This window comes from Elephantulus edwardii, unplaced genomic scaffold (assembly GCF_000299155.1).
Source record: "Elephantulus edwardii isolate Elephantulus edwardi_28Jun2011 unplaced genomic scaffold, EleEdw1.0 scaffold00004, whole genome shotgun sequence".
In the NCBI taxonomy this organism is placed as follows: Eukaryota; Metazoa; Chordata; class Mammalia; order Macroscelidea; family Macroscelididae; genus Elephantulus; species Elephantulus edwardii.
This window is the reverse complement of record NW_006399754.1, coordinates 4,602,210-4,625,903: the sequence shown is the minus strand read 5'-3', so window position 1 is coordinate 4,625,903 and position 23,694 is coordinate 4,602,210. Positions and strand designations below refer to the sequence as shown.

Genomic DNA, 23,694 nt, shown 5'->3' with positions numbered 1-23,694 from the left:
CCCTCTGTGAGGTGGATTGATTCAGTGACTGGGGTAATCGGGATGGGTGTGTCAGAGGCAGTGCGATTGGCACAGGATAGAGCAGGGTTTAGGGCTCGCAAGCGACTCGACGGCACATAACAACAACAAAGGAAACTTGGTACACAATTGTTTAGGCATTATATATGACACTCATAAGATTTCTCTGAAGTGGAATTTTAACATGTTCTTTTATATTTGCAGACATGAATGTATCCCAGTATACTAGATGTATACTTAATTAGGTTTTTAAAAGTGCCCTTGAATAGCTAATAAAAACTCAAAACCTAATACCCTTGAGTTGATTCTGACAGTGAATAAATATACCTGCCTAAAAATTATTCAAGTATCATAAAATTTTATACATTTACTCACTTCCTTTCTTCAGAAGCAGCCATAGTTAATCACTTCTTAATGTATTCTTAAGAGATTTTTTTTTTAATGTCAAATAGTGTTTTAGAAGTACTGATTTCTTAAATGAGAATTTTAGAGTTTTCACATCAGAATTCTCATTTACGGTCCTCACCTGGCATGAGAGATGCCATGGTCAAGGTGGTTTTCCCAGCGTGAGCCTTATCCATTTGTATCCGGATGTGTGGCTCCTGCGATTTCCCAAATGTTGGAAACTCGATTACATAGTTTGTGGTAGTGAAGCACTGCCTTCTTGCTTTCCAATAATAATTTAAAAAAAGACTCATGTCGTACTACTTGAGGTCTTAATTATAAAAATAATAATTTTGCTGATTTGGGGAAAAAAACCCTTTCCAATTCTGACCAAAGAGTATTGATTTAAATGTAGGCCTCGTAGGTCTTTATTAATTTATTTTTATATTTTAGTTAGAATGTGTTAATTAACTAGTTTTTTTATCTCCATATAATAATGAAACAGCCCGTATACTCCAGCAGTAATGATGACTTTAAATTACTGTTTAGAAAAATAAAACTCATTAAAATTATGATTTTTGCAGATCCTGCTGTTACATTTAGGGATGCTGGTGGTGTAGTATGTAGCACTCCTAGCTGCTGACTGAAAGGTTGACAGTTTGAATCCAACAGTTGCCATGGAGACAGGAGAACAATGGGTAGTCTTCTCTTAAAATGTACAGCTTTAGAATCCTAGTGGAGGGACGCAGAGTTGGAGCCAACCTGATGACATGAGCTTGGCCCCAGTTTATTGCTGCACTTTGAAGCTAAAACAAAACAAAAAGGAACCAAGTTAAAGGGGAAAAAAGAGGTTTTAATACAGATAGTAAGCCATTTGGCAGGAATTATTAATCTGATCTATAAGAACCTAAGGTTTATGCAATTTAGAAATTAAGGTGATTATACTTTCTAGTTGTTTTGCTTTGTCAAATGTCCTAAAAGCCACTTCTTTGGTTCTGTGTATATGTATCTCTGACATATTTATTATATGTCTCATATGTCTTCAGATGAAAGTTGTATCTCAAGATATTTTTTCATTTTTAGTTAGATCAATGTAAAAGGATTTCATGTTAATACTTCTGTAAATATTTGCTTTATAGAATCTGAATTTACACACATTACACTGCCAAATATCAGTTTCTAAATGAGTATTAGATGACTTCTTATATCCCCAGCAATGTCCTTGAAGTCTTGCGACCCCCTTTATTGTTGGGAGCTCTGGTGATGTGGTCTGAAGAGTTTTGTGCTGCTAAGCTGTATGAACTGCATGGGGCTGGAGAGTGCTGTGGGAGGAAGCAGGAACTCTCTTGTGCGAGTTAGAGCCTAGGAAAACCTGCTAGAGGGTTAGTCAGGAGTCACTTCTGTCTCTCTGGCCATGAGATTGAGGTTTTTAGTAGTAGGATAGATAATGTGGACCTTAATTCCTTCCTCTTTATTGTGTAGAATCTACAAAGATAAATAAATCAGCCTAAATATTAGCTAGTAGTCTAGCAACTTGACCATTACCAAATGAATAGTGATATTTCAAAGTACTTGTCCAGTGATAAATTTGAGAATCTTTAGTGAGGTAGTAGTTCTGTCTCTAGGTACTTTTCATCATTTTCATTTTTGCTTATTGTTAGCTAAAGTTTTTTTACCTGAAAATACTAGGATGCCAAAAGCACAAGCCACTTCTCAAAAAATTCTTGCTTTTTCTAGTTTGATCGTACGCTTTGGCCTAAGGGTTTTATCTTAGCATTTCATCTGTTGATGTGAATGGACCACTGCTTTGACACTAAGTCTTCCTAATCTTTGCATCAAGATTTTGCCCAAAGCATCTCAGTGTTGTAATTTGACACTTGACTTTGTTTTTCAGTTCTTTCAGCTTAAGAAATGCCGAGTGAGTTCTTTTTTCTTCAGTTCCAGGTCTCTGCACATTCCTTTACAATATTTTGCTGAGAAATGCTATGTGCAAAATCTTAAATGATGCAGGAAGCATTAAGAGAAGGTGGAGGGAATACACAGTTATTGTACCAAATATTTCAGTAAGTTCCATATGATCAAGAGCCGGTGATAATGAACACATTCAAGCTGCCCTGAAGGCATTGACAAAAAAATAAAGCCCAGGAAATGATGATATGCCAGTTGACATGTTTGAACTAACAGATGCCGCTCTGGATGTGCTCACCAGTCTTTGCCAGGAAATGTGGAAGACAACTGTCTGGCTGACATAGTTGTTTCTGTTACCAAGAAAGGTGATCCAACAGCATATGGAAATTATCAAGCAATATAGTATCACATGTAAGTAAAATATTGCAGAAGATCATCCAACACTGACTAGAACAGTACATACAGAACTGTCAGAAATTCAGGCTGGATTTAGAAGAGATCATGGCATTGGGGATATCATTGCTCATGTCAGATGGATCCAGGCTGAAAACAACACCAGAGACTGTGCTTTATTGGTTGTAATACTGTATGTGTGGATCATAACAAATGGTGGCTCTGAGAAGATGGAAATGAAAAAACACTTAATTGTGCTTTTACGAAACCTGTGCCTAGTCCAAGAGGCTGTTGTGCAAACAGCAAGGGGACACTACCTGTTTTAAAATTAAGAAAGGTGTGTGTCGGGGTTGTATCCTCTCTCAATACCTAGTCAATCTGTATGATAAGCAAATCAAGAAATTGGTCTCTGAGGAAAATGGTATGGCATCGGGATCAGAGGGAGATTGATCAGCAACCTGTGTTAGGCAAATGATACAACCTTGTTTGGTAAAAGGGAAGGACTTGAAGTGCTTGTTGCAGAAGATCATCTCAATATCAAGAAAACAAGTCTCACCTTGGATCAGTAGGCAACATCATGACAAATGGGAGAAAAGACTGAAATTGTCAATGACATTATCTTACTTGGATCCACAGTTAACATTAACACTCTTGGTACCGCAGTGAGGAGATCAGGAGATGTATTGCATTAGGAAAGACTTCAGTTACCGATCTCTCCAAATTATTGAGAAATAATGATTTCATTTTGAAGATGACAGTACCTGATTCAGGCCATGGTCTTTTCAGTCACTTGCTCTGCATCTGAAAGCTGGACAAAGAATAATAAATGATAGAATTCTTGCCTTTGAGTTATGCTGTTGGAGAAGAGTACTGAATATTGCATGGACTGACTAAAGAACAAACACATGTATATTGGGAAAAGTGCAGCTTGAATGCTACTTGGAGGCAAAGCTGATGCAACTTTGTCTGTACTTTGAGTATGTTACTAGGAGAGGCTTTTTCCTGAAGAGTAACATGCTAGGAAAGGCAGACTGTTGACAGAAGAAGACTCCTAACTTGATGAATTGATAAATTGCTTCAATGGGCTTAAGCATGCCATAAATAATGATGATGTCACTGGATAATATAGGGTTCAGATCTGTTTATAAGATTGCTGTGAGTAGTGAGGGCTCAACTCAGTAGCACCTAACACGAAGTACCTGTAGGTTTGTAAATGATTTAATGTGTTCAGTTGATAACCAAAAGAAGGTTAAATCTACCCTGAAATACTTGGGAAAAAAGTCCTGAAAATTGGCTTTGGAAACATCATTGGGTAAAACCATCTAAGGAGCACAGTTCTACTTTGACACCCTGGGGTCTCCATGAATTGGGAGCTGGCTTACGGGAATGGTTTTGTTGGGTAGATTCCCATCCCCAACCTCCCCTGTTAAAAAGCAAATCCAACTCCATGTAAGAAGTGTTGGTTAATAGAAGATGCTGCTGTTGGAGGAGAGCCAGAGGCTTGACCCTTGGTGTATATTTTCCCACTGAGTAAAACCAAACAAACTCCTGGAGACAACTCATAGGTGACTTTGTAGTGGATCTTCTGAGGTTGTAAATGATACAGAGCTGCTGATAGAATTATCCAGTTTTCAGATAGAGGAGCAACTCTCTTTGAACTGTGAATTCTGTAGGACAGACAGCCGCTTTGCCATCCTTATGGACTGTTCAGAGGACTGGTGGCACCAACAGGAAACTAGCACCCCTTGGTCCCACAGGATGTAGCCACTAAAAGTTTTATTGCAGAAATTGTCGCTCTTTGGATTAAGTTGATAATTCTTAATACCTGTTTGAGGGTTCATTCTGTCCTCTGCTTCATCACAATTTAGGAATTACTCAGGTAAGATGAAAGAATTTGGACTGTGTGAACCAGGTTAATTTCTGTTTGGGAGAATTTATCATTTTCCAGCAAAATAACTTTTTCGAAACATTTATTTGCAGAAATAATTTCTAAAGGATCTAACCACTTTTTAGCTAAATTTTAGGGTTTTTTTTTACTTTTAAATTTAATCCCATGATAATACTCAATGTTGAGAAAAATGCAGGAGGAAATATTAGGCCTAATTTTTTTAAAAAAACCTATCTGTTGAGCCTTTTGACCTATATTAAAATAAGAAACATCCACATAATCAACAGGAAATGACAAATTTAGCTCTCAGAGTTGAACTTTGTGTTTAACACCTGCTTAACAGGTGTTAGTGATCTGTCTAAATTTCTTTAGGTCAGCAGCTACTAATAAAAACATGGGAATGTAGTGCAACAATGAATGAATGAAAACCCTAAATCTCTGTAAATGTTCGTTAACATTAATAAAATTTAATAATTAAAAAAAACAAAAAACGTGGGAATGTATTGTCTTAATGGCAGATGTGAACTTGTCCCTCTGCTGGCTTCCTTTGTTGTTGCAGGACTTTCAGATTCTTTTTTGAGATCTTATTATGATAAAGGCTGTTGATATTCTGGCCTAAGGTGAACTTTGAATATAATCAGCTAGTATGTACTGTTGCCCAGTTGAGTGATTTTATAAACATATTTCTTAAAACTTTTAAGTGTAAAGTAGTGTTAAATTGAAGTTATTAAATTCCAGAAGTGTGGCATCAGATAACATGACTTTTTTTTTTTTTTTTGCCAGTTAATGGTACAGAATTATGGGTATTAAATCACAAATAATTTGCATTTTTGAGTGTTAAATGATCTTCTGTAAGAACAAAAAATAGTAACCTATGGTGCTGATAAATAGCGAATTTTGATTTTTGGTGGGGTGACAATTCACAAACAAGTACATTTTTATTTTGCTCCCTCCAGTAGTAAGTGCGTTGTAAAAGATACGCAAAGAGCAGAATTGCATAGGAACTGTCCTGAAGTCCAGTGACCTTAGGCCTTTCTGCTGTGCTTTAGAAATTCATGTTTAAATACCTTGGTTAATTTGGACATTTCTATAGAAATATTTGTATATGGAGAGAGGTGAAGAAAAACATTCTTTTATACATAAACGGCATTAATTTTACCATTTTCTCCATTTTTATAGTACTTATTATTCAATTTCTTAATAGTGCGATGATTTTTTACTAAACCCTTCACCTTAAAAAAGGACCTTAGGCAAAAGATAAAACTTCATTGGGTGCAGGAGGGATCAAAATGTTTTTTACCTTTTTCCCCTACTTTTTATCTTGAGTTTTCTAAAGTTTACGGCCCGTAAAGAACTCAATTTTACTTTATCTTGTATATTATAAATACTCTGAAAATGAGTTGAGGTTATATATTTTTAAGTACAAACAGGAAGGCATTTATATGTAGAAAAATCAATGGGGAAGCAATCAGCAACAGGAAACTAAGCAAAGGAATAGTATATAGTTAATTTAACTATAGAGATGCTATATTAAAAATGAAGAATTTTTATTAAATACTACTGTATTTTATTAAATATCTTGTATATATTGGGTATGACACAGTCCACCTTGGTTTAGAATTGTGTCAAAGTGAATCTCCTTGATAACCAACAGGACTTCAGAAGCAAGAAGAAAATGTGACTTAAGTTTGGAAAGTCTTAATGAGATTCTAGCTGATTCTTTAGCACTAGAGTGACATTGGGTTATATCTTTTAATCTTGAATATTTACCTCACCAAGTTTCTAGGGTCAAGTTTGCAAACAAGTTACCAAGAGCGGTTATTATAGTAGTGCTTCCAGGCATTGCCTCTGGAGGGGAGAGGGCTAGGTAGTGTTTAAATGAAACTCTGTTTTGTTACGAAAAAGTAACTTTGATTTTAGTGTTTGAATTTAGTTTAAATAAATTTAATAAATCAGACTTTCTCCCAAGTTTTAAGTTTCTCCTATTTTAACTTGCATTTTCATATTATGGTTTTTAAAAACTTAAGTGTTAATATTTTAGTTGTATTATTATCATAAAGGTCATAATACATTATAGGTTCTAGAATTATAAATACGACTAATTTTCTGGCTTGAGTATGAGAGCTTACTTTATGACTTTAAATTTCGGAAACATTTAAATTATCTAAAATTGAGTAAGTTGTAGGCAGTAAAAGGGAAAAGTGAGTCAGTGCTCAAAGGTGGGAATGAACATTTCCCGTTTAGTAAGTTCATGAGGAAATATGCAGTATTACAGTTAATAGTACATGTGAGAACTACGTGAGAGGCAGTATAGTATGATACTGTCCAAAATGATTTCAGCTTAACATGACTGTTGTAGAGGAGAAAGGGAGAGTAAATCTGTTTCTTTCTTCCTGAAGACTTCTGTGACATTTGAATATAGTTATTAATTTGAAATTTATAGGGTGATGTCTTATTTTCAATATAATTTTAATAGAGGACTCTTCTTGAGCATCCGTTTGAAAAATGTACATGCCATTTAATCTACCACTTTCTTTTGTGCTGACTAGATTATGAGATGGATTGACACAGTAACTGGGGCGGTGGGACTTGGTGTGTTGAAATTAGTGAGACTGGCTCAGGACAGGGAGGGGTTCAGAGCTTCTGTACATCCGGTCGCTATATGTCATAGGCAACTCAAAGGCACATAACAACAATAACATACTCTGACAGGTTTGGAAGCAGGAGTGGCATCCACTTCCTAAATAGCATGCCTCCAGAAACTCTGAACTTTGATAAATGTTGATAGTTGTAGAGGGTCGCTATGAGTTGTGCTCGACTCGAAGGCAATCAACAAAAACAGGTTATGATTGCTGTTTGTGAAATATCTGTAAATTTGTTAATTCAGCAAATATTAAGATATTACTACGATGTGGGAGGAAGTGTTAATTCTCTAAGTACCTAATAACAAGTAGAAACATACTCCTTTTCCCCCACCACTAAGTAATCAACCTTCTTAGCTTGTTAGTTTTGCTTGTTGGATTGTTTTGAAACGTCCATGGAGCCAGTTGGCAGTCCTTCACTCATCTCCTTGGTCTCTTAGTCTGGACACTGATGACATGCAGGGTTATGCAGCACTCCTCTGTGCTGCTAAGAAAGCCCAGAAAATGCTTGTGTTCAAATTTGTTGGAACCAAAAAAATGTCGGACTACTGAAATTTAACTCTTAGGATCACTTAAGACATTAACTTACTTTTAATGACATAAATATAAATGCTTGTTATAAAAAACACACAACATCAAAACAAACACACAACCTCAGTCTATGTCCAGAGAAGGGGAAAAAAATTAAAAATAACATGGTCTAGAAAAAAAAAAGTGCCACCTTTTTCCTTTACCTGATTCAACTCTTCTCACGATAAGTCACTGTTGTAGTTTGTATGTCCTTAAAAACTTGCAGAATGTGCAGTAAAATATGTGTAGATTTTATTAGCCAAACAGGAGCAATCTTGTATGTCTAAGAATTGAAATAAAATTTCTATAACACAGGTGAAACTTTAATAAAATCAAATACACTTTTTGGCTTTAGGGAAGAAACCCTTTTTTCTTGGAGCCAGCAATAATTATTACAATTACTGATGGGAGCAAGTTGACTACTACCAGTGGAGTCCAAGATGAGGTAAGTTTTGCTTAAACTTTGATTGTACTGATGTATTTTGAATCTATTTGAATATTTATTCTGGGATATTGAGCACCTTCAGTAGCTTCTCTTGATTATTTGATATAATCTAGATTTATCTAGATCTCTTTGTAGTAGAGGTCTCTAATTTTTTAATAGGAATACCTCTACAGAAGTTTTGAGCATACCCCTTATTTCATATATACATGAATGCATGTGTTTATGTGCAAGTGACAGTGACATTTCATATAGGAAATACTAATAGAGTGACTTTTTTCAAATGAAGAAACTAGAAACACCATTCTAATACTTTTTTTCTGTGTTTGAATGGATTGTTAAAAGCACTCCACTGTGGAGACTCTTAACCTAAAGGATAGCAGGCCAACAGGGCCTTTAGATTTGGAGAAATGGAGAGTTTGAAGGTTTTCTCCATGTCAGATATTGACAACTACTTGGCAACTCACCTCACCTGTCCTCTGTTAGCATGCTTTGTGGAGTGTTAACCTCAGGTGGGAATGCAATAGGCTTTTGTTGTTTTTGAAAAGAATTTTCTGGCATGTGACAGAGATACCATACGTTGGTTCTAGACCATTGTAAAAAGTGAATATTTGCAATAAAGCAAGTCAGTGAATTTTTGTGTCTCTCAGTACATTTGAAATTTCTGTTTACACTGTGCTGTAGTGTTTTAGATATGCAAAATCATCAAGAATTTTGAAATAGTGTGAGACTTAAAGATGTGGGATGGAGAGACACAGTGAGCATGAGCTGTGGGAAAACTTACCCATAGACTTGCTTGAGGTTACAAGAAATCTTGTTTGTTAAAAAAAAGCACTATTTGCAAAGTGCAGAGAAAAGAGATATGTTAATCAAGTGTTTAATTACGGTTTGAACTGGTAAACATTTTGTTTTTTAAAAAATTGATTTGGAATAGTTAGATTAATCTCTTTGCTGTTTTTATTTTACTTTAGGCTTTTCATTTTCATTTCCGTTATCTTTACAAAGAATTTGCTTAATTAGGAAAAGTACAGATTTTAAATTTGAGACATTTTAGCAATATTTCCATTCCTGTAATATTGTAGAATGCCAGTCGGATGTGGAGTCACTTCATCTTGACTCAGCTTCTTTCTAGCCTGTTCTTAACTTTGTAAAATATGTAACTTCTCTGTTTTCTTATCTAAAAGATAGATTTTTTTTGCCTTGTTTCTGAGGATTGTTTGGACGTTTGAAAAGAAGGTACATGGAAGTACTTTTGTACTACTCAGTTGGAACCGACCCATAGCTGACCCACCAGCAGGTTTTCAAAGGTAGTTAATCATATGGGAAGAGATTGCCCATCATTCTCCCATGAGGCAGCTGGTGATTCAAACTGTGTATGTACCTTTGGCAATGCCAAAGCTAGCTAAAAGAGAATGTAGTCGAGAATTTTGAATTGCCTGAGCTTGATTATGGGGAAAGTGAGCTAAAATTGTTTTACTGAACAATTGATATGCAAGGAAATTTAGAATATAATTCTTGGATATAGACATTTAAAACTTGAGTAGATTGTAATTAGTAATTAGATAAGTTTAGTTTATGCTAAATGCTCCGTAGTTGTAGCTAATTGTTTTTGGGCTTTCTTAGACTTGATTCCTCCATAAGAAGTACTCTATCCAGACCAGTCTATTTTACAGAAATGTCGTTTGGAGTGTAATGTATTTTACTCCATGTATATTTATCTGTAATGTTTGCAATATTTGTTTTATGGGATCTCCTTGAACTTTTTAAGATATATTGGAAACATAGATGGATCTTGACATTGCCTTTCATTCTAGGCCTTTCTTTGCTATTTGAGAAATGTGACCATGTATGATCAGAAATTACCTCAGAATAAGGTTGGCCAAGGGTCTTATGTTCCCATTTTTATTACACTGTCTACAATATTTAGCCATTGTACTGAGAGCACAGATTGTATTTTTTAATAGAATTGATTATAGACATTGATGTGTTGAATCTGATATAAAGTCCAAGATTGATTACTACTGTCATTTATCTATAGTGAAAGGTTTATTTTAAGGCATAGGTTTATTTGGAACATAGGCCTTAGAGTTGTTTTGAGTTTCAAGTTGAGGAATGCCTTTGAATCTTTGAGTGTGTAATTTTTAGGATCCCAACAAGACTCATCTTGTGGGAAAAAGAATATGCCATAGATGTATGTGTTATTGAAGCTTTATTTCTGCACAGATGTGAAATATACTGATCTTGTTTAGTCTGAATAATTAAATAAAATGATTCATTTTAAAGGAATCTTTTAATTTCTAGAAAAGTATCATGATAGTTTTGTTTTGCTCTTCTGTGTGTGTATGTATGCTAAATATGATACTTATTAAAATTCCTACTAAGGAATAACAAACATAATTGTCTTTTTATACCTCTTCTCTTGAAATTTCTGATCTTTGGAAAATTTGGTTCTGTTTTGGAGTTTATCTGTTAACTTCCCATTAGGGATGTGCATGTGAAAATGGTTCTTAGGTGGGCTGTGACTGCTGTTTATGTGACCTGTTACTATGTAAGGAGTTGTACATTCTGCCTGTTTCATATTTTTTTATGTTCTCTAACACAGTATGCTAGTTACACCTATTCTAGTGCTTCCTTTTTTTTTTAAGAGTAAATATTCCTTCTACTTTAAAAGGTATCCTCATAATGTCTAAGGAAATTTACTTAGTCTTTGTTTTTTATTTTCTAAATGAGGAAATTGAGATCCAGAGAGATTAAATGATTGGCTCAAAAATGTCTTATTATCAAAATTAGATAAAAGTTTATATAAATTCCAGAAATATCTGGCCTCTTTGGATTAGTGATTTTTTTCCCCTCCAAATATACTACTGCTTTTCTGCATGTTAGGGTGTAATTTTAACATTTATCTTCCATTTCCCTGAATTCTTGTCTGCTTCATCTTTTTATGTAGTAGGGATATAAGTGTTCTTATTCATGCAGTTTTTCACATGAAAATAGAGATTTTTGTGACCAGGGTATCCCTAGGCAGTGAGAATAAAATAATTGAATAATTTCTGCATTTTCAGTTCACAGTCTTTATGGGGGACGTCATCTGTTAAAAACTTTTTCTAAGGCGAGCTCTGGTGGCCTAGTAGTGGCAAGAAGCTGCACTGCAATCCCAGAGGTGTGCAGTTCGAATCCATCAGACGCTCTGTCAAAGAAGGAGGGGCAATCTCCTCCTGTACCAGTCAGATCTGATTGGACGGTACACACACACAAATAATAATAAAATTAAAAAAAAAAATTAAAAAACAAACAACCAAAAAACTTTTCCTAAATGATGAAAGACCGATACAAACTAAGTGTATAGAGGATATTGAAGAGGGAGGCTTAATATTGTCTGTGTTCCTGTTAAGTCCTGTGTAATGTGAAATTTTATAGTAATTTCACTTTTGGTTGATGATATTCAGTGTGTTTGTGGCTATATGATTCAGTATACGTCTGTGAACCTTGAAAAGAAGTCTGGTATAAAGCTGTTTTGAGCCTAGAAAAGTTGGTGCCGTGTTACTCTTGTTTAAGATGTGCAGGCCAAAATGACCTAATTTTCTATAATTTTTTTTCTAAAAATGATAGCATTTTGTTTTGAGTTAGAAGAGTAACAGCATTGTATTATAAGTGAAAATCTTGAGCTGTGTGTTCGTTTACATATTCATTCTTGACTTTATCTTCTATGGCCTCATAAAGTCCAGTATTTTTTGTGGTGTCATGCCTGTGTTTCTGCTATAGTATTTTTAGATAAGCATGTCTAGGGCTTTTGATGGCCACTTGGATTTGAAATATATGTGGGGTTTTTTTTCCCTTTTGTTTTTTAACTGGAGCTGTTAAAACCAATTGTTTGCCTTGTTTTCATTTGTGAGGCATATTTTAGCTAGAATTGTAAACACTGTGTTACCCTCATTGGTAAACATACTTGTGGCCAGATTCATCATGTTAATTTACTGCTGTATCAACTGCTTCAGTAGAATGAATAGATAGTAAGTAGAGTTACTACGTTATTTTTCCTAGTTTCTTTTTCCTGCAAAGAATCATCTCTAGTACTGCTTGTAGTGGAAAACTATTTTGTACTATGATTCCAAGAACATGTGGCTAACAGTATTGCTCAATACACAGCACTGGTGAAGTCTTGCCAGTGGCTTCTTGGTGATGAATGACATTCCAGGGTAGTGTAGCAGTTATTTTTCTCATCCTTGAAAGTGCTGGTCACAGTACAGGCATTTCTGACTTAATGTACAACTCACTGTAGTTAGCCACCCTTGTAAGGCTTGTTATGTTAAAATCCCATAGTTCACAGTAAGAGACAGGCCCTGTTTGTCACTTGTGTCAAAACATTACTGTTATTTGGAGATGTTTCTTTAATGTTTAACGCATAGAAAGACAAACTTTTCACTGACTGTTGTTACATGTACTACGTTATACCCAATTGGTTGTGCATTTCTGCTTGATGGCAACAAGTGTGAGTTTCTCCTTTTAAAAAGACTTGTGAAGTATGGCTGCTTCCTTACTGTATATGAGAGAATGTCCCAAATAGATCTGCTGAAATATGTGTTTGAGATTTCACTTTTATCCCTTAGTTACCTTGCCAGTTCGTTGTTGTTATTGTTAGTGACTCAGTAGCAACTTCAGGTTTAACTTAAAGCATATTGTTTGGTGATTCAGATGTTCTGAATAGATGTGCAGCGTTACTGTGTATGTTGTTAGGTATGTTGACTGACTCTCAGCGAGACCCTGTCTGCTGGAGGAAGCACTACTATCCTGCTTCTTCCTCTCAGTGAGGTTATTGTTACTGTCACTTTACCACATCATCTTGAGGATGATACTCTTTTTACCTTTCCCAGCATAAATTACCCCCCCTCCCCAGGACTAGCCCCTCCTGACAACATGCCCAAGGTATATGAGATGAGCCTTTATTTTTCTTTTTCTACGTATCAACCTGGCTGATGACTTCAAAGACAGATTTGCTTATTACTTAGGTAATCACTGTGTACTGTATTCTATAGTAACTATATGATTAAAGGCATCATTTTTTTCTTAGGTCTTCTTTATTTATTGTCCGAATCCCAAAGACATATGATTCAGATCCACCAGCTGTTCCATGGGAGAAAAATACGCAGTCTCCTCCTGTGGGATTTACTGCCTCTGAAAACGCACTAGGGGGGCAGCTATGGTTTGTTTCCAGACCTGACGGCAAGCAACAACAGGCAGCACCGACTGTTACATACATAATGAAGTGATTGAAAATACCATGTGAGGTGCACTTTACATCCTTGTTTTTTAGTACTTTAACAAGGGCCTTGGCAACAAATTTGCTCAATATAAGCACATCATTTGATTTTTTGACTGCTACTTCAATGGGCCTTGATTGTAGATCTAAGTAAAATGAAATCCTTGACGATTTAAATATTTTTCTCCATTTCTGATGGTCATTGATGTGGTTTTGAAGATTTTAGTTTTCCTTCTTTTGAGATATAATCCAGTTAAGTTTCCAAGAGCATTTAGTTGGAATTTGTTGAATGCAGATCATTTACATTTTCTTTTTTGGCTGATGTTTTAGGCCCTGTTTTCTCAATCTCTGGTTTTATTCCTGTGTGCCACAGAGATGTATACATACATCTGCAGTTATATGGATATATGTATATAATTGTATGTCGGAGTCAGTAAACCTGGCTCAGGATAGGGCAGAGTTCAGAGCTGTTTGAGTTACAGGCGACTCAGTGGCACAAAGCAGCAACAACAAATGATAAAATGTAATATTAAAGTATATAATTAAAGTATTTTAAATATTTTAGTTTAATGATTACTATTAGAAGTTCACATTTATAACAGTCTTATTTGATATATGTGACTTCAGATTATGTGGTAAGAAAATCACTTTTGGAATGGTTTGCAGATAGGCAATGGAACAAAAAACAGTGCTGCTTTAATGAGAACAGACCCAATGGCATTTGACAATAATTCTTTCTTGAAGCTGTGGCTACAATAAATTAATCTGTGATCTAGAATCTTACAGTAGGATAGATCTGTTGAAATAGTTTTTATTCAGAGGTTGAAGTAGCTTCGCTTTGCCTTTATTAGTCTGTCAAAATCTATGTGCAATTAGAGACTTGCCACAAGTAAGGAGAATTTAATTTAGAAACGTCTCTGTTATTCTCTGGTTTTAGCTTTCCCATATTTAAACTGTTGTGATATTTAGATCAGTAGCTTTCAAGTGACTACATCAAAATCACCCTAGTGTGCTTTAAAAAATAGGCACACTTCAGCCTTAATTTTGGAAATTTTTGGTTGAGTTGATCTGGGGAGGGACCTGGGGGAGAACCTTTTTTTTTTGTTTTAAATATACTTAAGAAAAGAAATTTTTTTTTTCTTAAGTGTTTAAAATCATCCCAATCAGATTTGGAAGCTATAGTTTTATAACACAGATAATGGCAAGTATTTGAAAAAGACAGCAGCCAAAAGCATTAGAAGATGAGCAACTTTAACAAAATAAGTTAGAAATAGATTTTTCAAACAATGGTTTTGTTTCAGACATTATTTATAAATACAGAAGTAACTCCTAACCTATTAAAACAGTGGAATTGACCTTCTGTAGATGTGGATAAAGTTAAACTTTATTTTTTTTGTTGTTGAGAATATACTCAGCACAGCAGTCATCAAATCAGCAGTTTCTACATGCACAACTGAGTGACGTTGGTTATGGTTTTGAGTTTTACAGCCATTCTCACCCCCCTTTTTTGAGTGTTCTTATTAACAGAAACTCAGTGACCCTTAAGTCTTTTCATCTAACTTGTAAATTGTTTCTTTTCTAAGTTGCTCTTGTACTTTTGATCCCATAGTGCTCAAGGCAGACAGTCTTTACTAGTTCAGCTAACCTGTTTGGTTTTAAGAAAACTTCAGGGGATCTTTGAGGTTTAAAGTTTAAAGATTATTTTTGGGGCAGTGGTTTCAGGGATTCATCCAAAAAGTCTAATCTGTAAAACTTTGAAATACTGTTGTTCATTTCCCCCATTTTGATCAGGATGCATCTATAGAATTTATGACAGAAATACTCAGTGATCGTAGCTGGGCACCATTCAGTTCTGGTCTCATGACAAAAGTCTTCTGACTCATGGTCTCATGGAGGTGGATTCTGGTAGGATGATGTAGTTTAGAATAGGTGGGCCTGAAATGTTAACTTTGGTGTCATCTTCATTTGTTGTTATTGCTTACAATGTACTGTATTGAATAGGACTAGTGGCACGGAGCTGTGCTGCCACACCCCAGGCACATGGATAGAATCCACCAGCTGCTGCTCCAGTGCAGTTAACTACCTCGGAAAACCTGCTGGAGGTTAGCTGTGAATTGGCTCTGACTTGATGGTAGAGAATGTTTCTTAAACTCAGGGATGAGTTTCTTAAACATAGGAGATGGTGATGGGTGAGAGAGCTCTAGGAAGAGGGGAATAATTAACATTTTCTGTCATATATTTGGAAACCTGGGTGGTGCAACTATTTTGAGTATGCTTAACTATGAAACTGAAAGATTGGAAGTTTGGACCTAGTTAGAGGTTATATGCCTCAAGAGGTTACTTTGAAAACTCCATGGAGTGTAGTTTTGTTCTATACACATGGGGTCACTGTATGGCCATGGATTTTCTTCTAAAGGACTATATGATATTCTAGTGTAGTTACTCAGGTTTAAGTTCTGGTTTTGAGCCATGCGTCTGCCATCATTTTAAAAAGTACATACTTGATCCAGATGAGCAATATAAAAAAGAAATTGTATAGTTACACTTAATTTTTGCTTCTTAGACATTTGATGCCGAAATGTCTTTCCAGAAAGAACTCTTCGTATTTTGAATTATTTAAGTGTATTTTAGATTAATTTAGCAACAGTTCTGTGTGGTATTTTGAGATTCATGGGAACTTGAGTTGTGCACCATACATTTATGTTGAATGAAGCCTTTGAGAGCTGAAGTAGACTCCCACCTTTCTCAGAGTCTCACAGCATTCTGCCTTTAACAACATTTTACCACTTTCCTATTGCTTTTTTAATGACAAATACATGACCTTTTCTTCCGACATATTTGCACCTTATACATCCCTGGCTTTCTCAGGTTTTACTCTGTATGTCTAAGTGTTGGGGAAATGACAGTAGAATTAAAGAAGGCTTACTCATTACTGCTCACTGCCTTCGAGATGGAACTGACTCATAGCTGACCCTCCTGCAGGTTTTTAGAGGCTGTTGTGTGGGAGGAAATTACCTGCACATATTTCTCCTGTAGAGTTGCTGATAGATTCAGATCACCTGAGAAAGGCCACCTTTGGCCTACCAGTTCAACTCCCAACAAGGCTATTGCTGGTGTGGTATGCAGTTGAGTCAGAACCAACCCATAGCTGACCCTCCTGTGGGTTTTCAGAAGCTATAAATTAAATAGGAGGAGATTGTCCATCCTTTTTCTGCAGAGCAGCTGGTGGATTTGAACCATGTGCCTTTGGAATGGCAGTGCAGCTTCTTTCTGCTTGGCCACCAGAGCTCCCTTGTAGCAAGGCTCTTAGCCCTAAATTGGGAGCTCCAGTGGCCTAGTCCTTTGGGAGTCACACTGGTAACCCAAGGGTCTTGCCTGTCAGGGGCTGCTCATCTCCTAGTAGCTCCTTGGAAAAAATAGTCTGTGTGATTTATAGCCTCTAAAAACCTGTTGGAGGGTTGGCTGTGAATCTGTTTTGACTTGACAGCCATGACTTTGACTTTGATTGTCCTTAGATGTAGCCTTTTGGTGCCTTTGGTTAAAACTTGGCTGCTGACCATACAGTCAGCAGTCTGAACCTGCCAGTTGTCCTATGTATTGTAAAGATCACCACCTTGGAAACCTGTGGGTGCAGATTGGCTTTATCCTGTGACTTGACCGCCACAGAGTTGTTGTTTTTTAAAAAATATTACCCCTAGAAAAGGTATTTCTTTGAAGATAAGCAAGGAGTTAACTAGCAGTTGTTGTTGTTGTTATGTGCCTTCGTTTGTGACTCTTAGCGACCCTATGTACAACAGCCCTAAACCCTGCTCTGTCTTGTGCCAATCGCACTGTCGCTGACACACCCATCCCGATTACCCCAGTCACTGAATCAATCCACCTCATAGAGGGTCTTCCCCTCCTGCGTTGCCCCTCCACCCTCCCAAGCATGATGTCCCTCTCCAAGGACCGGTCTCTCCTTACAACATGACCAAAGTATGTCAGACGAAGCCCCAGAATACCTTGCCTCCAAGGAGTATTAACCCTCTCCAGGATGAATCTGTTTGTTTTCTTGGCAGTCCATGGTTTATTCAATACTCTTCTCCAGCATTACAGCTCAAAGGCATCAATTCTCCTTCTGTCCTCCCTAGTCATTGTCCAACTCTCTGTGATTGCAAAGACCATGGCCTGTATCAGACACTTCAGACTGCTGATTGTATGGTCAGCAGCCAATTAGCAGTTGTAATATTGCTATTAAATGAAATACTAATTAAATATAATACTAATATTAAATTAATCTCATGGCAGAAGTTAACAGAAGGTTCTCAGCAGTGTAAGGAGCTCTGCTGTAATGGACAGGTGGGGAATCAAGCCATGATGACACTGTAGGAAGAGAAAGTACTCAGGGCTGTGCAGTCAGTTCCAGCTCATAGCTGTCCTCTGTTGGGTTTTTGTGACTTGTCAATTGCAGCAGGAAGAGACCACCCCAGCTGAAAGAACTGAAAAGTAAATTTGTCTTGAATCACAATTTTGAACTGTCTGAGGAGACGCATAGGGCTTGTTGGAGGCAATCATATAGCAAGACAGAGAAGTTGTTGTTAGGTGCCATCGAGTTTAGTAGGACTCATAGCAGCCATGTGAAAAGCACATCTAAACCCTGTCCTATCCAGTGCCATCCTCATAATCTCTTAACATACTCGAGTCCGTTGCTGCAGTTCCTGTGTCAGTTCGCCTGATTGAGGGTCTTTCTCTCCTTCACTGTCCCTCCACCTTTCCTTGTCTCCAGGGAGCACTCTGGCTGCACCTTCTCCAAGATATACCTGCTGGTTCTTTTGGCAATCCATGGGATATTGAGTACTCTTTTTTTAGCATCACAGTTCAAAGATATCAGTAATTCTTCTGTCATCCTTATTAATTGTCCAGCTCTCAATAGCATAACAAGTGATTGGAAAGACCATGGTCTGAATTAAGTGCACCTTAGTTCTAGTACTGACATTGTTCCTCAATACTCTGGAGAGGTCCCTGACTGCAGACTTCCCAGTGCAATACATTTTTCCTGATCTCCTGACTGCTGGTACCGAGTGCTTTGATTGTGGATCCAAGTAAAATGAAGTTGTTGACCATTTCAGTCTTTTTTTCATCTCTCATGATGTTACCTCTTGGTACTGTAACGAGGATTTTGTTTTCTTGACATTGAGATGTAGTGCATATTAAAGGCTGTAGTCTTTGATTTTCTGCAGTATGTGCTTTAAGTCCTCACTTTCAGCAAGCAAGGTTGTGTTGTCTGTATAACAAACGTTATGATGAATCTTCCTCTGATCCTGATGCCACATTGTTCTTCCTAGAGTCCAGCTTCTCAAATAACTTGGTCAGTATACAGATAAGTATGGAGAGAGGATACAACTCTGATAGACCTTTGCTGATTTTAAACCATACAGTACTTCCTTGCTCTGTTCACACAACAAAGGTTTTGCATGGGCACAGTTAAGTGTTTTGGGACTCCCATTCTTCTCATGTGTTAGCCACAATTTGTTACTGGGAGAGGCTACTTTAAATTAAAGAACTATGTTCTGAATCATTCCTGGTAATTATAACTTATATCTTCCCTAATAAAACCCATAATTGTGAATATTACCTGTGAGCTTTATGTAATAATTGCAATGAATTATCAAACCCTGGAGAGAAGTAGGGAGTGTTATAGTAAATAAGCATTTGATTTACATCATCAAAGTAATAGAATAAAGGGGATGATAGACTCAGAAGAATTAGCAAACTCCATGTAATAACACAGGGAAATGTGGTTATCAGACAGTTTTTAAAAATACTGGAATAGTAGTATTTTTAAGATTCTTACTTGGGCATCTTTGTGAATATTATAAGCAATAACGCAATAGACAAAAATGTTCATTCCCTTTAGGGTAAGAATGTATTAAATGTGCTGTGAGCCAACTCTTCTAAAACAATAACCTCAGAGATTTCTTGCCTTTGAGCATTATTGTGTCTTAGTAGTTATTTTATATTTGAAAGCAAGAGCATACTTTCAGATCTGTATTCCTGCAGTAGAATTCTTATATTTAAGCAGATTAAGTCTTAAATCTTAATTGTTTATTAACTTTTCCAGTTTTTTTCTTTGTGGAGATAAAGATGGGATCATTTAAAGGGGCTTATTTCAAGCAAGCTTCAACACTGAAAATTTACGAAGACACTAGGATAAGAGCCTTCATATTTGTGTGTGCGTGCCACACCTTTCATTGGATTGGTGTAATGCTGCTTAAAGAGGATTCAAGCCCACAAGTTCTTTTTCTTCATTCATCATTATCGTATTTAAGAAAAAGAGTTGATTTGTTATCAGATTTGAACAATGGCACTGGCAGCTTTCTGTTATCCTTAGACTACAGAGTGTATTTTGTATCTCTTTAAGTCGTATTACAATTTGAGAGACTACAGATGTTAAATAGTTGGTAAAATGAGGGTGTGCTCTTAGGCCAACTGTAGGCTGCTAGTCTTTTTTTAAGTGTTTGCTTATACTTCATTAGCTTCAGTCCTTTAAATCATTTCCCTTAATAATTACTCTCATTGTACTTTTCAGATTTAGCAGAGTGGATTTTAAATATTTAGATTTGTGTCCTAGGACTAAATTTTATTCAGTAACTGAAATAATGTTGAGACTGAGGTCTTTCCCGCCTGCATTTTTATCTAGACAAGGAAGGCTGTTTTGGTATGCATTTCCACACGTTCTGCCTTTTCAGGTTGACTTACTGATTTGCTCCCCTTTGTTTTGTTTGTTGTAGTTTTGATGTTTTTTTTCCTTTCAGCTAAAGGAGCAACCCAGTGGTTTTCAAGAAGTGCTAAGGTGCACTGACTGTCTCATGATGACTGGTGCCCCAGGGAGGGTTCCTGGATACAGGATGATTCCTGGATACAGGATCGACCTGATCCTGGATGTCTCTGCCAGCAGTCAGAACGTGGGGAAATGCATTGTCTAATGGCTAGCCTTCCTCAAAAGTCTGAGGCTAGGCATCTCGGAAGGCCTCAGAAAAAGCCTTAAAGGTGAGCAGAGTAGAGTGTAGTTCTCTCTGGGGGCTGTGACTATTGGTTGGAGAATCCAATTCAAGGATGAATGACAATCCTAACCTGAACAACCAATCCCGGTGCAATTGATCAGTTAAATTTTGAGAGTATAGATTTGCTGAAGATTCTCAGACCCCAATTTTATTAGAAACTATTTTCTAAATTTAAGATTCATTTTATGGAGGTGGGGCTATTCAGAGCCCTGGATTAGCAACTCTTGTCTTAAATGGAAACAGCCTTACTGTCATACTAATGAACACCTTGGTTACAAAATTATATTATTAAGTCAGTTGTACCTTTAGCCTTCTTTTTCTGTCTCTTTTGTTCATGCTTGTCATATTTAAGACTAAAAGATAGTTTGTTATCAGATTTGAACAATGGTATTGATAATTAAAAAAAAATTTAGCTAGTTAAATATCTCTGTATATTTATTACGTACTAGTTGTTTATCAAGCCATTAAGTTTCAGGAGTTTAAATGGTAAGTTTGTGCTTCATTTGCCTAATTGATAAAACTTATTTTTAAAACATAACCATCTTCAGAGTATTTTAGATTTAAGAAATTAATTTTATTACTTCCAATTTGAAAAATATTTTACTATTTCCTTTGTTTGAATACAGTGTTTTAGCCACATTAAAAGTCAGGTGATGTCTTGACCATTTTTACTTTGAAGTTTAATTCTAGGCTTCTTTCTTTGTGATTTGTAATATGTATGGAACCCTGTAGTTCCAATAATATCTATAATTGGATTTTCAAGAAGCTCTAACATTTGTCCTAAAAGTTAGTAGTTTTTGACTGAGCTTCCTGTGTTTGTTAAAAAGCAAGCAAAAAGCCCTAGAGTGTATTCTTTCCCCAATGCATATTTTTTAATTTAGAAAGTATATACTGCTCTACTAATACATTTACTATGTTAGAAAACATACAAAATCAGACATTTATACAATGAAAAAATATTTTGCAAAGAAACTTCTATTCTCCCAACCCCCCCTTAACCTTGGGTTATGATGTATATATAGCAAGAGTCAACAGACTTTTTGATTCAAATGCCAAGTAGAATGATCTCTGTTGGAACGACTTGATTCTGTCATTTTAGGGCAAAGCCAGCTATACAGAATACATTATATTGATGAGTATAGCTCTATTTCTAGAAAACCTCATTTATAGAAACAGTGCACTGGATATGCCTTATGTGCATAGTAGGTATTGGTTAACGGCTCCTTGATGTAGTCCACATAATACAGACTATGGTCTGCATGTTTTGCAGATTGTTATTGTTGTATTACACTACTTCTGATAGGACATTTTACCATAAGTTTTAGTTAGACTTTGTTCATACAGTTAATCTTTCATGAATTGAACAGAAGAAGAACACTAATAAAACATACCCCTTTTAATGAAACAAATGCTTGCTAAACACCAGTGATGTTCAGATTAGACCACGAGTTTGGTAAGAGAGGGAGGTAAGCAGTTACAACATACTTTGAGAAGTAAAATGAAAAAAAGCGAAGTTGTTATGCTGATACTGGGAAAGTGAGGCTAGAACTAGCTCTGGGAAATGATGGATTGAGTTAGTCTTTGAAAAACTAATTTGTTTCTAAGTGAATGATTGCAGAGACATAAAGCTGATAGTAAGGGAGTATGTACCTCAACATTGACTATTGGTGAAGTATAAGAAAGAAGTAACAGGAAATGAGACTAGAGAGGTTGTTGTGACCTGTCGTGTGTGTTCTGCCAAGGAACTTTCTTTGCCTTAGAAGTAGAAGCCACTGAATAGCATTTTGTAGGGGGGGAAAATCAGGCTTAATATTTTAAAAAGATAACAATAGTGTGGACCAAAAAAAGAGTACATCTCAGTCTTGCATTGTTAGCACTTTGGAGAGGTCCTTGACAGTAGATTTTCTCAGTGTAACATAACATGCCTTTTGATTTCTTGGCTGCAGTTGCCATGGGTGTTAATTTTAGATCCATGTAAAATGAAGTCGTTGATCGTTTTAATTTTTTCTCTATCTATCATGATGTTTCTTATTGGTCCAGCCGTGAAGATTCTTGTTTTCTTGGTGTTGTGATATAATCCCTATTGATCTTCTGCAGCAAGTATTTTAACTCCTCTTCACTTTCTGCAAGATTGTGTCCTCTGCATCATGCAAGTTGTTGATGAATCTTCCTCCAGTCCTGGTGCCACAGTCTTCTTAAATGGTTTAGCATATAGATTGAATAAGGATGGAGAAAGGATACAGCTCTGATGCACACCTTTTCTGATTTTAAGCCATGCAGTGTTCCCTTGTTCTGTCTGAACAACTATTTCTTAATCTCTGGGTTTGTCGTAAATACAATTAAGTGTTCTGGCATTCTTACTCTCAGTATTACCCATGATTTGTTATGATACACATAGCCAACAACTGTTAAAACTCAAAAATAAAAAACACAATGGAAAAAATGGGTAAAGGGTTTGAGAAGATTTTTTTCCAAAGAAAATGTGGACATGGTTAATTGCACATGCAAAAGGTTCTTACTATAATTAGTTATTGTTAGGTGCCATCAGTCAAGTAAAATTCGTATGGAAACATTTCTGAACTCTATCCCACCTTGTGCTATCCTCACAATCTCTGACACATTCAAGTCCTTTGCTGCAGTCATTGTGTCAGTCAGTTCTTAAAGAAATGCAAATAAAATCAATGAGATATACTACTTCCTATTAGGGTTATGGTGATCTAGGGGAGAATTGTGTTCCCAACCCAAAGGCAAGGGATTTGAAACCACCAATTGCACCTTTAGAGAAAGATGGACAGTTTCTTCCCTTGTAGTTCAAGCCTCTAAAAAGCCACAGGGATCAGCTGTGAATTGGTTTTGACTTGTTAGCAACTAAGATCAAGGAATGCAACCTTGAAAATGGATTATGTCTCAATATCAAGAAAAAAGAAAGGATTCTTACCACTGGACCAGAAGACAGTGTCAGGATGGAAGGAGAGGACATTGAAACTGTCAACAGCTTCATCTTGCTTGGATCCACAATTAACATCCTTGGCACCAGCAGTCAGGAAATAGAGATGCATTGCATTTCACTGGGAAAATCCGCAATTAAGGACCTTTCCAAATTATTGCGGAGTAGTGATGTCAGTTTGAAGACTAAGCTGTGTCTGGGT

At 36.3% G+C, this 23,694-nt stretch overlaps 1 protein-coding gene across 2 annotated transcripts in view; it reads left to right on the top strand.

The window, feature by feature from the left end:
- The window catches only part of INTS6 (integrator complex subunit 6), an 89,229-nt gene that overhangs the window by 12,216 nt on the left and 53,319 nt on the right, over nt 1-23,694 (top strand). Inside the window, exon 3 of one of the 2 annotated variants that reach the window (XM_006879514.1) lies at nt 8,159-8,248. In XM_006879514.1, coding sequence (XP_006879576.1) covers nt 8,159-8,248 — 90 coding nt within the window. Of the gene's footprint in view, nt 1-8,158; nt 8,249-20,256; nt 20,532-23,694 lie in introns of those variants that run through there. The other variant, XM_006879515.1, reaches the window with a different exon arrangement.